This window comes from Heterodontus francisci, chromosome 16 (assembly GCF_036365525.1).
Source record: "Heterodontus francisci isolate sHetFra1 chromosome 16, sHetFra1.hap1, whole genome shotgun sequence".
NCBI lineage: Eukaryota > Metazoa > Chordata > Chondrichthyes > Heterodontiformes > Heterodontidae > Heterodontus > Heterodontus francisci.
The window spans coordinates 80,705,452-80,720,597 of record NC_090386.1 but is presented as its reverse complement, the minus strand read 5'-3'; the positions used below and the strand labels follow the sequence as shown (position 1 = coordinate 80,720,597).

The 15,146-nt window shown below is 43.4% G+C and overlaps 1 protein-coding gene across 2 annotated transcripts in view; it reads right to left on the bottom strand.

Moving 5' to 3' along the window:
- lama5 (laminin, alpha 5) overlaps positions 1-15,146 on the bottom strand; it is a 322,226-nt gene that overhangs the window by 4,931 nt on the left and 302,149 nt on the right. For both annotated transcript variants that reach the window (XM_068048437.1, XM_068048438.1), the window contains exons 72-79: positions 14,600-14,732; positions 14,121-14,269; positions 12,105-12,294; positions 9,762-9,914; positions 7,531-7,690; positions 4,717-4,847; positions 2,705-2,798; positions 1,354-1,473 (exon numbers count right to left, since the gene is read on the bottom strand). In XM_068048437.1, the coding sequence (XP_067904538.1) occupies positions 1,354-1,473; positions 2,705-2,798; positions 4,717-4,847; positions 7,531-7,690; positions 9,762-9,914; positions 12,105-12,294; positions 14,121-14,269; positions 14,600-14,732 (1,130 nt within the window). The remainder of the gene's footprint in view (positions 1-1,353; positions 1,474-2,704; positions 2,799-4,716; positions 4,848-7,530; positions 7,691-9,761; positions 9,915-12,104; positions 12,295-14,120; positions 14,270-14,599; positions 14,733-15,146) is intronic.

The window sequence follows — 15,146 nt, the reverse complement described above, 5'->3', positions numbered from 1 at the left end:
CGAGTGGTTAACAGTGAGGTGGAGTGTCTTGGGTTACAGGAAGATATAGACGGGATGGTCAAATGGGCAGAAAAGTGGCAGATGGAATTTAACCCCGAAAAGTGTGAGGTGATACACTTTGGAAGGAGTAATGTGACATGGAAGTATTCAATGAATGGCCTGACACTGGGAAGTTCCGAGGAACAAAGTGACCTTGGCATGTTTGTCCATAGATCTCTGAAGGCAGAAGGGCAGGTTAATAGGGTGGTGAAAAAGGCATATGGGACACTTGCCTTTATCAATCGAGGCATAGATTACAAAAGCAGGGAGGTCATGCTGGAGTTGTACAGAACTTTGGTAAGGCCACAGCTGGAGTACTGTGTGCAATTCTGGTCGCCACATTATAGGAAGGATGTGATTGCACTGGAGGGGGTGCAGAGGCGATTCACCAGGATGGTGCCTGGGATGGAACATTTAAGCTGTGAAGAGAGGTTGGATAGGCTTGGGTTGTTTTCACTGGAGCAGAGAAGACTGAGGGATGACCTGATCAAGGTGTGCAAGATTATGAGGGGCATGGACAGGGTGGATAGGGAGCAGCTGTTCCCCTTAGTTGAAGGGTCAGTTACGAGGGGACACAAGTTTAAGGTGAGGGGCAGGAGGTTTAAGGGGGATTTGAGGAAGAACTTTTTTACCCAGAGGGTGGTGACTGTCTGGAATGCCCTGCCCGGGAGGGTGGTAGAGGCAGGTTGCCTCACATCCTTTAAAAGGTACCTGGATGAGCACTTGGCACGTCATAACATTCAAGGCTATGGGCCAAGTGCTGGCAATGGGATTAGGTAGTCAGGTGTCTTTATTGCATCGGTGCAGACTCGATGGGCCGAATGGCCTCTTCTGCACTGAATTATTCTGTGATTCTGTGAATGGGTATTTAATCCCGCTCTCCAATTTCTTAAAATGTAAAATTCTAGTTTTCATTTTCTCTTCACACCAATTTTGAGGTACATGCCCCCTGAGTACTTATCCACTTTGCATATATTATTAATGCAAACATTCTTCATGTATGAACCTAGGTGGTGAGTGTTGGGGCTATTTAACCATGATGTGCATCACAATTGAGCTACACCTGGTCTTCACGTGGAGTAAATTAACACCTTCCAGCTGAGGTCTTCGAATAGCAGTTAGGGTATGAGAGTCCTCAAAGTAAAAGTAAGTAGGCTCATTTGAAACATTTATCATAAACTAGGATAACACACTGACTCCAAAAAACTCTTCACAGAACATTAGGAAGGTTAAAAATATAGTCAATTTTTAAGAAAAGCAACTGTAAATAAAATCTAATTTAGAATTTTTTCCAGTTGTATTACACCTACTCACCTGGTACACCTCCCAGATAAAGTATTTCTTTGGAATTGGTACGAGGAGTGTGTGATGGTCCCACTGTGTGGTTACTCTCTGTGTCCACATCAAGTTGTATCACATGCTTCCTTTTGATAACTATTAATGAAGAAAAACAAATAAATTGTTACAAATGCATCTTTAGATGCATTAAAACATATCCACAGCATGGGGGTCAGGTGGTATACTGGGTTGTGTGATCCAAGTTTGAATCTAATCCACAAATAGCATCCAGAAGGCCTCGTTTCCCAGAACAGGCAGTTACCTTTTTCCTGACTCCAGCGTCAGGGCTGAACACAGGTCTTATAGCTCACTTCTTAAATACACCTCCAGGTGGGCATCTGCCAGAGTTTGGAGGATTCAAATTACACTTTCCTTCTGCCTCATTTGCATAGGAGGATGAAAATTCCATGGGCTGCATTTTGTACCCCCCAAAGAGCGGGATGGTGGCGTAAAATGGAGCGGGAGGCTCCAGGGGCCCTTCCCGACCCGCTCCCGCTGCCACTTTATGCAGGGCCCGCCTGCCCCAGGCCAATCAAGGCCCTTAAGTGGTCACTTAACGGCCACTTAAGGGCCTTCGCCCGCCTCCACGCGGATTTTATGTGTGGCAAGTGGGCATCCTAGACCCGAGAGAAGCCTGGGGGGGGGGGGGGGGGCCTCGTGATCAGGCACCCTGTGCTCGATGGAGGGCCGCCCCCACTGCCCCAACACCCCCCCCCCCCCACCGTCCCCCCAATCCACCATCCTTGCCTCGCCGGGATCTGAGCGATCACCCCCGGCGAGGCAACAAAAAAAAAAAAAAAACTTACCTTAGGTCCAGGACTCCCCAACATCATCTTCTGAAGGCTGGGCTGCAGTCCCAGCAGTGGCCGCTGCTCCCGGTGATGCTGCTGGGATAGACAGCTGCCAGCCCACCGATTGGCCGGCAGCTCCATTAGGTGGGATCTCCCGCCTCAAGCGAGTGGAAGTCCTGCCTCAGAGCTATTAAAGCCCCAGGACCCACAAAATACGGGTTGGATCCCCAGGCTCGGCAGAAGCGGGTTCCCGTCTTTTCCGTCGGTGGCCGGCTCCCGCCCGCCAAGGGTAAAATCCTGGCCCATCTCTCCTTCCCCCCACCACCCCGCACAAGGATCCTCAGGGATTCTGCTAACATTGTAATCGAGCAATGTTATGGGTCTCCATTCTATAGAAAGAGCCTGAAGAAATAGAATGTAACAATCTTGGCACTGGACTCACTCCACCTGAAAAGAGTTCCCCCTGCCCATCTGATGACAGGCATTAGGATTGTGCATAGATAGGAACATAGGAAATAGGAGCATTTCACTCTTACCTGCAATGCGATGCCACTGTCCATCACACACAGACTGTTGTGGAGTGACTGATGCAGAGAACTCCCCAGCTCCATTATTTAACTGTACTATAACCTAAAAGAGGGAAAATATAATAGGGTCAGTAAACAGTACATGGAAATCCAGCCCATTAACCTACATAGCCTGCCCCATACACAAACTGAACTGCAAATAGTTTCTTTTTAATAGCTTTAAGTACATCACTTCATCACAAATGGAAGGTTAGTCTTGGACTATTCATTTAACCAGACCTTATTTTGAACTTTGAGATTAGGGTAACTTGTTACTTTCGGAGCGTCATGTTCCTAATGGCATTTGCATTAAAGGCCAGCTCGGGTCTGCAAATGAGACCCGACCCGAGCCCGACAGAACCCCATCCAACCCCGAGCCCAACCAGGCCCGAGTCCTTCCATTTTTTTTCCCGCACTCGAACCGACCATCAGTTAACCTACCTTCCGTTTTTCACTTTGTTCCTTACCTGCACAAGCTTAAAATAACTGTGGCAAAACCATCTTTAAAGTCCAAAAAGTAAATTAACATCAAAGTCACTTACCTGAGGTGGTGATAGAGCGTGTCCGATTCAGCCCGACCCGACCCGAATGCCGGACCCGGAAATGTGACCCGACCCCGACACATGTTGTCGGGTCCCGTTGGGGTCGGGTCATGTAGCAGGCCTTTAATTTGCATATATGTCAAAGACAGTAGTCTATAGCCTACAATGTTAAGCACCCTAACCCCCCAGAACTGGAGCTAAGCCTTGGAGCAACAGACAAACTGAGGTCCACAGTATCTGCAAAGTCTACATGTAGCCTTAACCTCACTGGCCACACTACATACCAAGGCCCCACAGTCACGCTCTCTGCTCAATTCATTTATTCAGGACAACATTGGTCATGACAATGCTACATCTTTCACTTTACTTTCTGCTCAATGTAAACTGCTTCATTTTTAAAGTGCTTTGAGATGTTCAGTTTAGGAAGGATATCAAGGCAGTAGACAGGGTGCAGAAAAGATTTACGAGAATGGTTCCAGGGATGAGGGACTACAGTTATATGGATAGATTGGAGAAGCTGGGGCTGTTCTCCTTGGAGAAGAGAAGACTAAGACGAGATTTGATAGAGCTGCTCAAAATCATGAGGGGTCTGAACTGAGTAGATAGGGAAAAATGGTGCCCACTGGCGAAAGGGTTAAGAACCAGGGGACACTGATTTAAGGTGAATGGCAAAAGAACCAAAGATGACATGAGGAAAAGTGTTTTCATACAGCATGAGATTAGGATCTGGAATGCACTGCCTGAGACTGTGGTGGAAGCAGATTCAATCGTGGCTTTCAAAAAGAAACCTGACAACTGTCTGAAGAGAAAAAGATTGCAGGGCTATGGGGAAAGGGCGGGGGAGTGGGACTAGCTGAGTTGCTCTTACAGAGAGCTGGCAAAAACACGATGAGGTGAATGGCTTCCTTCTGTGCTGTAACCATTCTATGATACATAAAAAGATCTATATAAAGTTAGTAGTGGTCGTTCATCACTTGCTATTCTACACAAAATGCACTGAGCTTATGTGTATTTGCAAGTATCCAAGAAAGCATGAAAACTTCGCACAATCCAAGATAAATATGTGCACATTTTCTGGTGAAATTTGAGCACTTCATGATGTGTATGTATTTTTGATTTTTGTTATAGGTCATTTAGACATGTAAAATTCATGGCATATTGTTCTGCCTGGCTCTGTAATAATCTGGACAAGTCAGTAGAAATTGGTGTTCAGATGCTACAACAATGCCACTTTATTTGGAGATGGTAAGTTACATTTCCAGATTAAATGTTTGATCCAAATAGACCTTCCTGAAAATCATGATTGGGACAAAAAAAATCTTAAGTCTTTATCACCTGGACTGGTGCTTTAAATTTTGAAGATGTCATCAGGTTTATCTGAAGAGTGAATTTAAAAAAAAAATTATTCCCAGTTAAAAGGAAGCGAACACAATCACCCACCTTTCCATTCTCTGCATACAGACTGAAGTAATGGCTTCGTTTTCTTCCAACATGAAAAAGTACACCTGACAAACTCCTGGGCCGCACTTCAAACATCAGCTCATAATCTTTGCCAAGAACAAAAGATTCATCTGAAAGAAAAGAAAATATTTCTGCAGACAATTCGAACTAAAAGTGTCAGCACATTTGGGGAAACAAATTGCCAATGGGTCCCACTCCTGCTCAGTATCGCGTGAATCCTGCTGGAACTTGTCATAGAATTATACAGTCTAGGGAATTCATTTTATGGGAAATGAGGAAATGGCAGAAGCGCTGAACAGATATTTTGTGTCTATCTTCATTGTAGAAGACACAAGTAACATCCCAGAAATACTTGTAAATCAAGAGGTGAAAGGGAGGGAAGAACTTAAAACAATTGCAAATCACTAGGGAAAGGATACTGAGAAAACTATGAGAACTAAAGGCTGACATGTCCCCAGGACCTGATGGCCTGCATCCTAGCCTCTTAAAAGAAGTAGCTGCTGAGATAGATGCATTGGTTGTAATTTTCCAAAAATCCCTTGATTCTGGAAAGTTCCCATCAGATTGGAAAATAGTGAATGTAACTCCCCTTTTAAAGAAAGGAGGGAGACAGAAAGCAGGAAACTACAGGCCAGTTAGTCTAACAACTGTCATAAGGAAAATGCTAGAATCTATTATTAAGGAGGTTATTGCAGGGCATGTAGAAACTCTTAATGCGATCAAGCAGAGTTAACATGGCTTTGTGAAAGGGAAATTGTGTTTGACTAATTTATTAGAGTTCTCTGAGGAAATAACAAGCCATGTGGATAAAGGGGAACCTGTAGATGTAGTGTACTTGGATTTCCAAAAGACATTCCATAAGGTGCCACATCAAAGGTTACTACATGGAGTTCATGGTGTAGGGAGTAACATACTAGCATGGAAAGAGAATTGGTTAGCTAATAGGAAGCAGAGAGTCGGGATAAATGGGGCATTTTCAGGCTGGCAAGCTGTAACTAGTGGAGTGCCACAGGGATCATATAAATGACTTGGATGAAAGGACCGAAGGTATGGTTGCTACATTTGCTGATGATACAAAGATGGGTAGGAAAGTAAGTTGTGAAGAGAACATAAGGAGGCTACAAAGGGATATAGATAGATTAAGTGAGTGGGAAAAAATCTGGCAGATGGAATATAATGTGGAAAAATATGAACTTGTTGACTTTGGTAGGAAGAATAGAAAAGCAGTTTATTATTTAAATGGAGAGAGTTTGCAGAACTCTGCGGTACAGAGGGATCTGCGTGTCCTGGTACATGATTATCAAAAAGTTAGTATGCAAGTACAGCAAATGATCAGCAAAGAACAAAAGGGATAACCTCACACTGGCGCAGGGGCGGTGCAGTGGTTAGCACCGCAATCTCACAGCTCCAGCGACCCGGGTTCAATTCTGGGTACTGCCTGTGTGGAGTTTGCAAGTTCTCCCTGTGTCTGCGTGGGTTTCCTCCGGGTGCTCCGGTTTCCTCCCACATGCCAAAGACTGGCTGGTTGATAGGTTAATTGGCCATTATAAAATTGCCCCTACTATAGGTGGCAGGGAAATATAGGGACAGGTGGGGATGTGGTAGGAATATGGAATTAGTGTAGGATTAGTATAAATGGGTGGTTGATGGTCGGCACAGACTCGTTGGGCCGAAGGGCCTGTTTCAGTGCTGTATCTCTAAAACTAAAACTAAAAACTAAATTGGAATGTTGCCATTTATTGCAAGGGGAATGGAATATAAATGTTGGTAAATTTTGTTGCAGTTGTACAGGGTGTTGGTGAGACCACATCTGGAGCACAGTGTACAGTTTTGGTCTCTTTACTTAAGAAAGGATATAATTGCATTAGAATCAGTTCAGAAAAGGTTCGTTTGACTGATTCCTGGGATGAAGGGATTATTTTATGAGGAGAGGTTGGGTCTGTATCCATTGGAGTTTAGAAGAATGAGAGGCGAACTTATTGAAACATTTTAAGATCCTGAGGGGACTTGACAGGGTGGATACTGAGAGGATGTTTCCCCTTATAGGAGAGACTCGAACTAGGGAACACAGTTCAAAAATAGGGAGTGTCCCATTTAAGATGAGATGAGGAGAATTTCTTTCTCTCAGAGGGTTGTCAGTTTGTGGAATACTCTTCCTCAGACAGCAGTGGAGGCAGGGTCATTGAATATTTTTAAGGCTGAGTTAGATAGATTCTTGATTGACATGGGAGTCAAAGGTTCGAGCAGGTAGACAGGAAAGTAGAGTTAAGATCATGGCTGATGATTGTGACCTCATCAAATAGTGGAGCAGGCTTGAGGGGTCAAATGGCCTACTCCTGCTCCTAATTTGTATGTTTGTAAGTACAGCACATTTGTCCCATTGTGCCTCTGCTGGCTCTTTGAAAGAAGTCAATTATGATCATCAAATGAGGGCAGAGTGTAGGTTGCTGGTGCTGACTCCTGCAGTTGATACACTCACTGTCTTCCCTCATACATGAATAATGGTCACTTGGGCGTGATATCAAAAGTCCTTAGAACTATGTCCAGCAAAAAGCACTATTCTTGGGACCCAAGAGAAGAAAATGGGATTAGAAATGCAAATGTATAATGAGAACTGAAGCATGAGGTTATGGTTTAGTGGTAGAAAGACAAAAAAAAAGGGAACCTGTAATTCAGGTATAAAATTGGAAACACATTTCAAAAATTTTCATTTTTAAATTTTTATCAGTAAATATACAAATAGTTGTGGGCTAATATCAATTAATGAGATGAACATAGTTCAGTTTTTCATACCTATAATTAAATAGCCCCCTACAGCGGAAAAAAACGTTCCTGTTTCGAGACTGCCCTCAAAACATGGCGTGACATCGTAAGTACGTGATGGAGGTTCCATTGCCTTTCCGTCTAGTTGGAAATTTCGGATACATCCAATAAACCTGGCAGCCGAAGAACCCTGTAGAAATAAATAAGACAAGTCTTCAAGTTTAATCAATGATCAAAGTTCAACAATAATAGTCTCATTTACATTCAAAACAACGGGCTGCATTCTATAGGCCTGCCGCCAAACTAGGCGGCGGGCGAAAAAAATGGCGGCTCATACACACGGGGCGCATGTCACAGAGCCACCACGATTCCAAACGTGGCGGCTTATTAGCATGGCTGGGGTGTCTCCCCGATGACGTGGAGGGGGAAGGCAAGCTATCCCCGGCAACGTCGTCCGTTGCCAATGCACAGATGCCAGCGCCGTTTTTAAAGGGCTTACAGCCCTAAATGACAATGCAAATTTTTAAAGGTAAAGTGCAGTACAAATTATGGTAAATAATTTTAAAAATCTTTACAGCTCCTCTCCCACCCTCCCAATAGCATTACACATCATTCCTGCCCTTTCCCCCCCCGGAATACCAATCTTGAATATATGACCTTCCCCACACCCCACTCCTTCCACAAAGTTCACAACCGTTGTCCTTTACCCTTCCCATCATCCACTTGACCAATCCAAAGAGTTTGACCCCGCTCCCCCCTCCCCACAGGTGACGCACCTAATTTCCCCGGACAGGGATTCCAAGGCGCGGCACTGCCGGCCTCTAGGATTAAAAACGTTGCGGCAAATCAGGAGGCAACGGGACCTTCACTAATTCAGGTAGGTTAATTTATTTACATATGAAAATCGTGGTCCCGTCGCCGAGCGGTGGGGGGCCACGAGGCCTCTCCGCCTCCGTTGAGATCGGGCCGGGCCCTGCCGGAGTCAGGGTCAGTGGCGGGCCTCATCCGTAGCAATCTTCATGCCCCCCCTCCCCGCCACTGTTCCCAGCGTCGGGGACCCTATAAAATCCACCCCAATTAATACAATCTCTACAAATGAGCTTGTCCGCTTCCAGTCAATCCCGAGTTGATGGTGAGTTATCTGAATTCAGGGTATGGAGATGGGGCATGCCATGTGGCCCTTGGGTTAGGAAGGGGTAAAAAGGTGATTGCTATATGGTGATCCCTGCTGGAGGTGCTGGTGAGGACCTATCCATGGGCTGCGTTGGATGTTGAGAAGCCTGCCAAGACTCGCTGCCTAGGTTCACAGAAGAATGGCTACATGGAATGGTGGAATTCGATCAGCACCCTGCAGCTGTGTCCCTTCGAAGATTTAGCAACCTCACCAACATACATTTATTTAAAACGGCAAAATATCCCCAAATACTTGACATTTGTTAGGATAAAAGGAGGGAAGGGGTAAGTATTGGATCAAATAGATCAGCCCTTTCTATTAGGACCATCTCATTCATAGAGATATTTCATACTCAGCTCTACTGCTTGCATGGAGAAAAATAAAAATAGGCTGAAAAGGACTTCAGTGTGTTTTGCACCCGCTTCACGATTTTGCTGCCAGTTGCATGCTGTGTTCTGCACTGTGGGTATGCATTATTATTATTATTAATAAGGTCCCTGAACGCATGTACAATTCATCAAATGAATATCTGGCATAATTTCCTCGTTCTTGCACTGGATTGAGTTTTTTGCCTTCAAAGCTCATACTGAATGAGGTAAAGGGAAGCTGCACCCGGAAAGAACTTCTTAAAGTGGAATTGGTTTTATATTTTGTTTTCCTGCTACAATCTTGTGGTTTAATTGGACAGGGTCAATGACTAAAAAAAGTAAGTATCTGAGGCTCTACTGGCCAGGTCCCTCCACAGGGGTTGCACCAGGGACCCTTTCTTGATGGACAATGGGGTCAGTGAAATCAACAGATAGTAGGGAAATGGGGTAACTTGCTGGGTCGCACCTACCCATCGTCATTTACATGCAATAGACAGGGAGAGGACTGTTGTGACTGGAATAGGCAGTAGGAATGGAGGTCAGGGTGGAACATGACAGCAGGTCTCACCACATGATATTCTTTTGTATTCTGCTAGCACCTGCCTGAACTCAGATGGGATAATGGATGAAATTCCAGCCTTTTGTGTCTTTTACATCACACCCAAAGGATTACAAATATGTTAGATTTGCAATTAAGCCAAACAACATTTTTTTTTTACCTGAGCAATCCTTTTTGCTTTTCCTTTTGGTACTGCACCCACGTAGAATGGAGCTCTGACGTCTAAGGAAGCTGTGACCGAGATAGTGCCGGTCTGTGCTCGCAGACCATCTATCACCAACTTCCCTTGGTTCCTGTCTCTACTGAAAAATATCTATAAATGATACAATTTATCATTACAGGCAAATTCTGTTGCAAAGAAGCACAGGCTATTTCAAACCTATTCAGTTTGAGAGCTATCCTGTTACATTTGTTCAGACATATGCAAATCTCTTTATATAAAGTCGATTATAATTTCAGTAGATGTTAAGTCAGCTCCCCAGCTAACCACAAAGGCCTACAAATTCAGCCACACTCATTTCTGGCTGCCTGAAGTGGCCCTCATGCTTTGAATGTGGGGCATGGAGGAGTACTTCTGCTCCTCCCGGCTCCACATTCTAGTGTACTTTAAATACCTCTTTGTTGTGGCCTGGTTTTACTGAGTACTGCTGGCACTGCACATTGACTCTTTGGCCTTTACTAATAAGGCTGGGAATGCACGTCCTGTCTGCCATATTGGAGATTTAGGAGGCTGTTAAGTGCCTGATAAACTGGCGCTGAACAGCTAAATTTCTATGTCATGGAAGCCTGCTTCTCCTCAATACCATGCCACTTTTAACTGGAAATAAATACACAGTATGAAAATTAAGAAACCCAATAATTTGTCTCAGACTTTCATTTCATGGTTCCAGTACGCATCTGAATAGCAACTCTCTTTTTAAATAAGGACAAGATTTTCTTTCAAGCATTACTGCTTAACAAATAATATGCGATCCAGTCATTAAAAAAAATCAAAATGTTGCAGTACAAGTCTAAGCATTTTTATTTCAGTCTCCAACCATCTTAGATTTACTTATTATGCTGTAACTCTCCCTACAGTCCTCTTTTCAAAGCTATTCCTTCTCACTGTTATAGGTTCCTCACCAAACCCCGCCGCCCCCCCCCCCCGCCCCCCCCCCACGCCAATAAATAGCCATTTCCATCTTTGAGGGATGCCAATGTGAATTGCTTGCAAGCCTCTGCCAATGTTGTACTTCACCCATTACTAAAAAGCTGAGTGCAGCCTGAGGGCTACCAACCATAACTCTATATCCCAGTGGATTGAAGCCCATCTCTGCTTGTTGTCTGTCTGTGATGACACAAATAGAATTGGAAACCGTGGACTGAGTCTGCATTTTACTGCTCTGTAATCCAGCCTAGATTTTAGTTCAGAGACACTGTTTAATTCAAATTTAGTTCACCAATTTGCTCAAGTCTGGATTTTGCACTAAAAATAGGTGTTTGGATGGAAAATTATATAATTTTGCTTATAATGGAAATCTCTAATTACAATCACTTTCAACTTGCATTTCTTAACAGCCTGACCAGATTTAGCACACGGAGACCACAATCCTGATAGATCACAACTGCGAAATGCTTTCACTACAGCTTCATGCTACGAATAATCTCTCATTCACCAATGTGTTACATGAGTCAAACTCTTAACCTGAAACCAGATTAAACAATGCTCTACGTGACACCCAAGTATACTGAACGTTACATACTCTGAGGAACCCTATTAAAATAATAGTTATTATCTCTAAGTAAATCTTAGAAATAAAGTCAGGCCATTGTTATGACATAACTTCAAATATGAAAGGTAGTTTTGAATTCCTTCATCGGAACATAGGAACAGGAGTAGGCCATTCAGCCCACTGAGCCTGCTCCATCGTTCAATTAGATCATGGCAGATCATCTACCTCAACACCACTTTCCCGCGCTATCCCCATATCCCTTGATCTCATCAGTATTCAGAAATCTATCGATTTCTGTCTTGAACATGCTCAATGCTTCCACAGCCCTCTAGGGTAGAGAATTCCAAAGATTCACCACTCTCTGTGTGAAGAAATTCCTCCTCATTTCAGTCTTAAATGGCCTACCCTGTATTCTGAGACTATGTCCCCTGGTTCTAGACTCCCCAGCCAGGGGAAACATCCTATCCACATCTGCCCTGTCACGCCCTGTAAGAATTTAGTCAGTTTCAATGAGATCACCTCTCATTCTTCAAAACTACAGAGAATACAGGGCCAGTTTCCTCAATTCCTCCTCCTCCAATAAATTAAACAATATAAACCTTCAATTAATTCAAGCCATTCTTCATTGTACTGGAAATAAAATCTAAATGGAAAACTGAAGTAACTGTAGTCTGAAGACATTCTAATCTTCCTCAAAGGGTAGAAAATAATATCAATAATCAAAAATCTAAAAGTAAGATATAATAGAGTAAAAAATATTTCAAGGCCTTACACTCCGTTTGCTTACTTACTGTGTGCCACTTTCCATCATTATACTTTTCTTTACTTGCAATTCTCAATTTTTTCCCTTTGATATCAAACATGAAGACAAAACGGCCTTTGGAAACCAAGAGAACCATAAAGGAGGTTTCCAATTCATTGGATACATAGAAAAGCATCCCGTGGGATGAATTACAGCGAACTTCCATGGAGAAACTAGACCTGGAGAATCAACGTAAAAAAAAAAGCATGAAGCCATCTCACGTTCACGAAAACAAATTATTATAAAGAACATTTCTCCTGAATGACAATACCACATGTTTTGATATGCATTCCTTTATGTCAGGAGCATCCAAGTTTTTGTATGAAGTTTATTTTCATGTTCTTATTAACTTACATATTTCTCAACTTGCTAATATCGTTAGTGTATGGACTGAGCATTTATTCACCAACAAGGCAACAGCACTAAAAACAGCCCTTTTCAGATCTCTAGACCATCAAAATAATAAATATAAGTTCACACGTGACTGAGTTGCCTGGGATCTAGAGGTGGGATTGGCAAGAGAGAAGCACTTGACTGTACAGCTGGCTTTATATAATCCAGTGAATCAGTACTGGGTTATGAAAGCATGAAGAACAGAATTAGATTCTTGAGAGGTTCAAGGTTTAGATGTGGATATAGGAAGGTCCTATTAACAGAAGTCTGCAAAGTAGATGTACTGCGAAACCAGCTCTCTCGGAATTTTTTTTTTATGTTCATTCATGGGACTTGAGCATCACTGGCAAGGCCAGCATTTATTGCCCAACCCGAATTGTCCTCGAGAAGGAGCCGCCTTCTTGAACCACTGCAGCTTTGTGGCGTAGGTACACCCACAGTGCTATGAGGGAAGGAGTTCCTGGATTTTGACCCAGCAACAGTGATGGAACGGCGATATATTTCCAAGTCAGGATGGTATGTGACTTAGGAGGAGAACTTGCAGGTGGTGGTGTTCCCATGCACCTATTGCCCTTGTTTTTCTAGGTGGTAGAGGTCCTGGGTTTGGTAGGTGCTGTCGAAGGAGCCAGGCAAGTTGCTGCAATGCATCTTGTAGATAGTACACATTGCTGCCACTGTGCACCTGTGGTGGAGGGGATGCCAATCAAGCGGGCTGCTTTGTCTTGGATAGGGTCAAGCTTCTTGAGTGTTTTTGGAGCTGTACTCATCCATGCAAGTGGGGAGAATTCCATCATACATCTGACTTGCGCCTTACAGATGGTTGACTTTGGTGAATCAGGAGGTGAGCTACTCACCACAGAATTCCCAGCCTCTGACCTGCTCTTGTAGCCACAGGATTTATGTGGCTGGTCCAGTTAAGTTTCTTTGGTGTGGGATGGGGGGAATGTTGATGGTGGGTTTTCAGCAATTGTGTAATGCGATTGAATTCAAGAGGAGATGGTTAGATTCTCTCTTGTTTGAGATGGTCATTGCCTGGCACTTCTGTGGCACCAATGTTACTTGCCACTTCTCAGCTCAAGCCTGAATGTTGTCCAGGTCTTGCTGCATGTGGGCACATTTCTGACCTTATGATGGAGGGAAGGTTATTAATGAAGCAGCTGAAGATGGTTGGGCCTAAGACACTGCCCTGAGGAAGTCCTGCAGCAATATCATGGGGCTGAGGTGATTGGTCTCCAACAACTATCTTTGTGCTAGGTATGAGCCCAACCAGTGGAAAGTTTTACACCTGATTCCCATTGATTTCAATTACACTAGGGATCCTTGATGCCACACACGGTCAAATGCTCCCCTATAAGAACGTGCATTGCTCAGAACCCATTCCCTCTCCATTTTGCACTCAACATCAGTCACTCAAATGTTCTACTCATACTTTCACCCATTGACAAATGAAAATTTCTTCAGAGAACACAGCTCAGAAATAAACAATGCAAATAGAAGCAGTGAAAACAAATGTGACAGCTTAAATGTAATGATTAAAGCCACTCGAAAAGAACCATAGAAAAGTTATGGTACAGAAAGGGACCATTCAGCAGTGATTATTGGAAGAACTTACTTCACACGGAAGGATTCCGGAATATTGTCATATTCCAATCGGCTGAGATGGGAGCCCCTGAAGTAATGAGCGTCGCTGGCTGCCGCTGGCTGCTTTGGCAACTGGCAACTTTCTAATGTTTGCTGTTTGCTCTCCAGCTTGGTTATAGCCTCCAAGATTCAAAACAAATGAAAACTTGCAGTAAGTACCAAACACAAGGCACTCTCATACATTACCAAAAGAAGCACTATTCTTTAAAAACTAAAGAGCTTAACATAATATAAAGAAAAACAAAAATTAAATGTAGGCATTTCCCCAGAGGAAAGGGGGGGGGGGCTATGACTTGCAGTTGTAAGAAATTATGGGAAATGTTATTGAATTTTGTTGTGCAAAGTTAAAATAATTTAACCACATAGTCTTCAGAATTTATATCTGCAAATGCTTGCAGCTTAATGGACTGCGATAATAACATGTGACAGTTTGACTTCAATCTCATTTACCTGTTTGGATTTTTCCCTCTTGTGTGATCGGATCTGCTGGGGTGGCTTTTCCCTGGGGCAACTGTTCAGTTCTGTTCCCACCATTACTTTATGCTTCTGGAGATCTACAACTGACTGCTGTCTTGAATCTTTACTGTACAAAAAAGGAGTGAAAAAAATCCTCAAAGCGTCCTTTTGTTGCATACACAGTGTACAATAGCAGCAAAAATATTTCTGAATCATAGAATGATACAATACAGAATGAAACTATTTGGTCCATTAAGCCTGAAAGATCTTTGAAAGATCTATACAACAGTGCCACTCCCCTGCTCTTTCCACATAACTTTGTAAATGTTTCCCCTTCAAGTATTTAACAAATTCCCTTTTGAAAAGCTACTATTGAATCTACTTCCACCAAAACTGAATTGATATTTTAACTCTCATTCCCTGGATTACTGGACTCCAGGGTGCAGAATTACTCCCACTCTGATCGCTCTGTCCTCAACCTCCTATACTGTTCCAATGAAGCTCAACGCAAGCTTGACAGGCAGCAGCTCATCTTTTGATT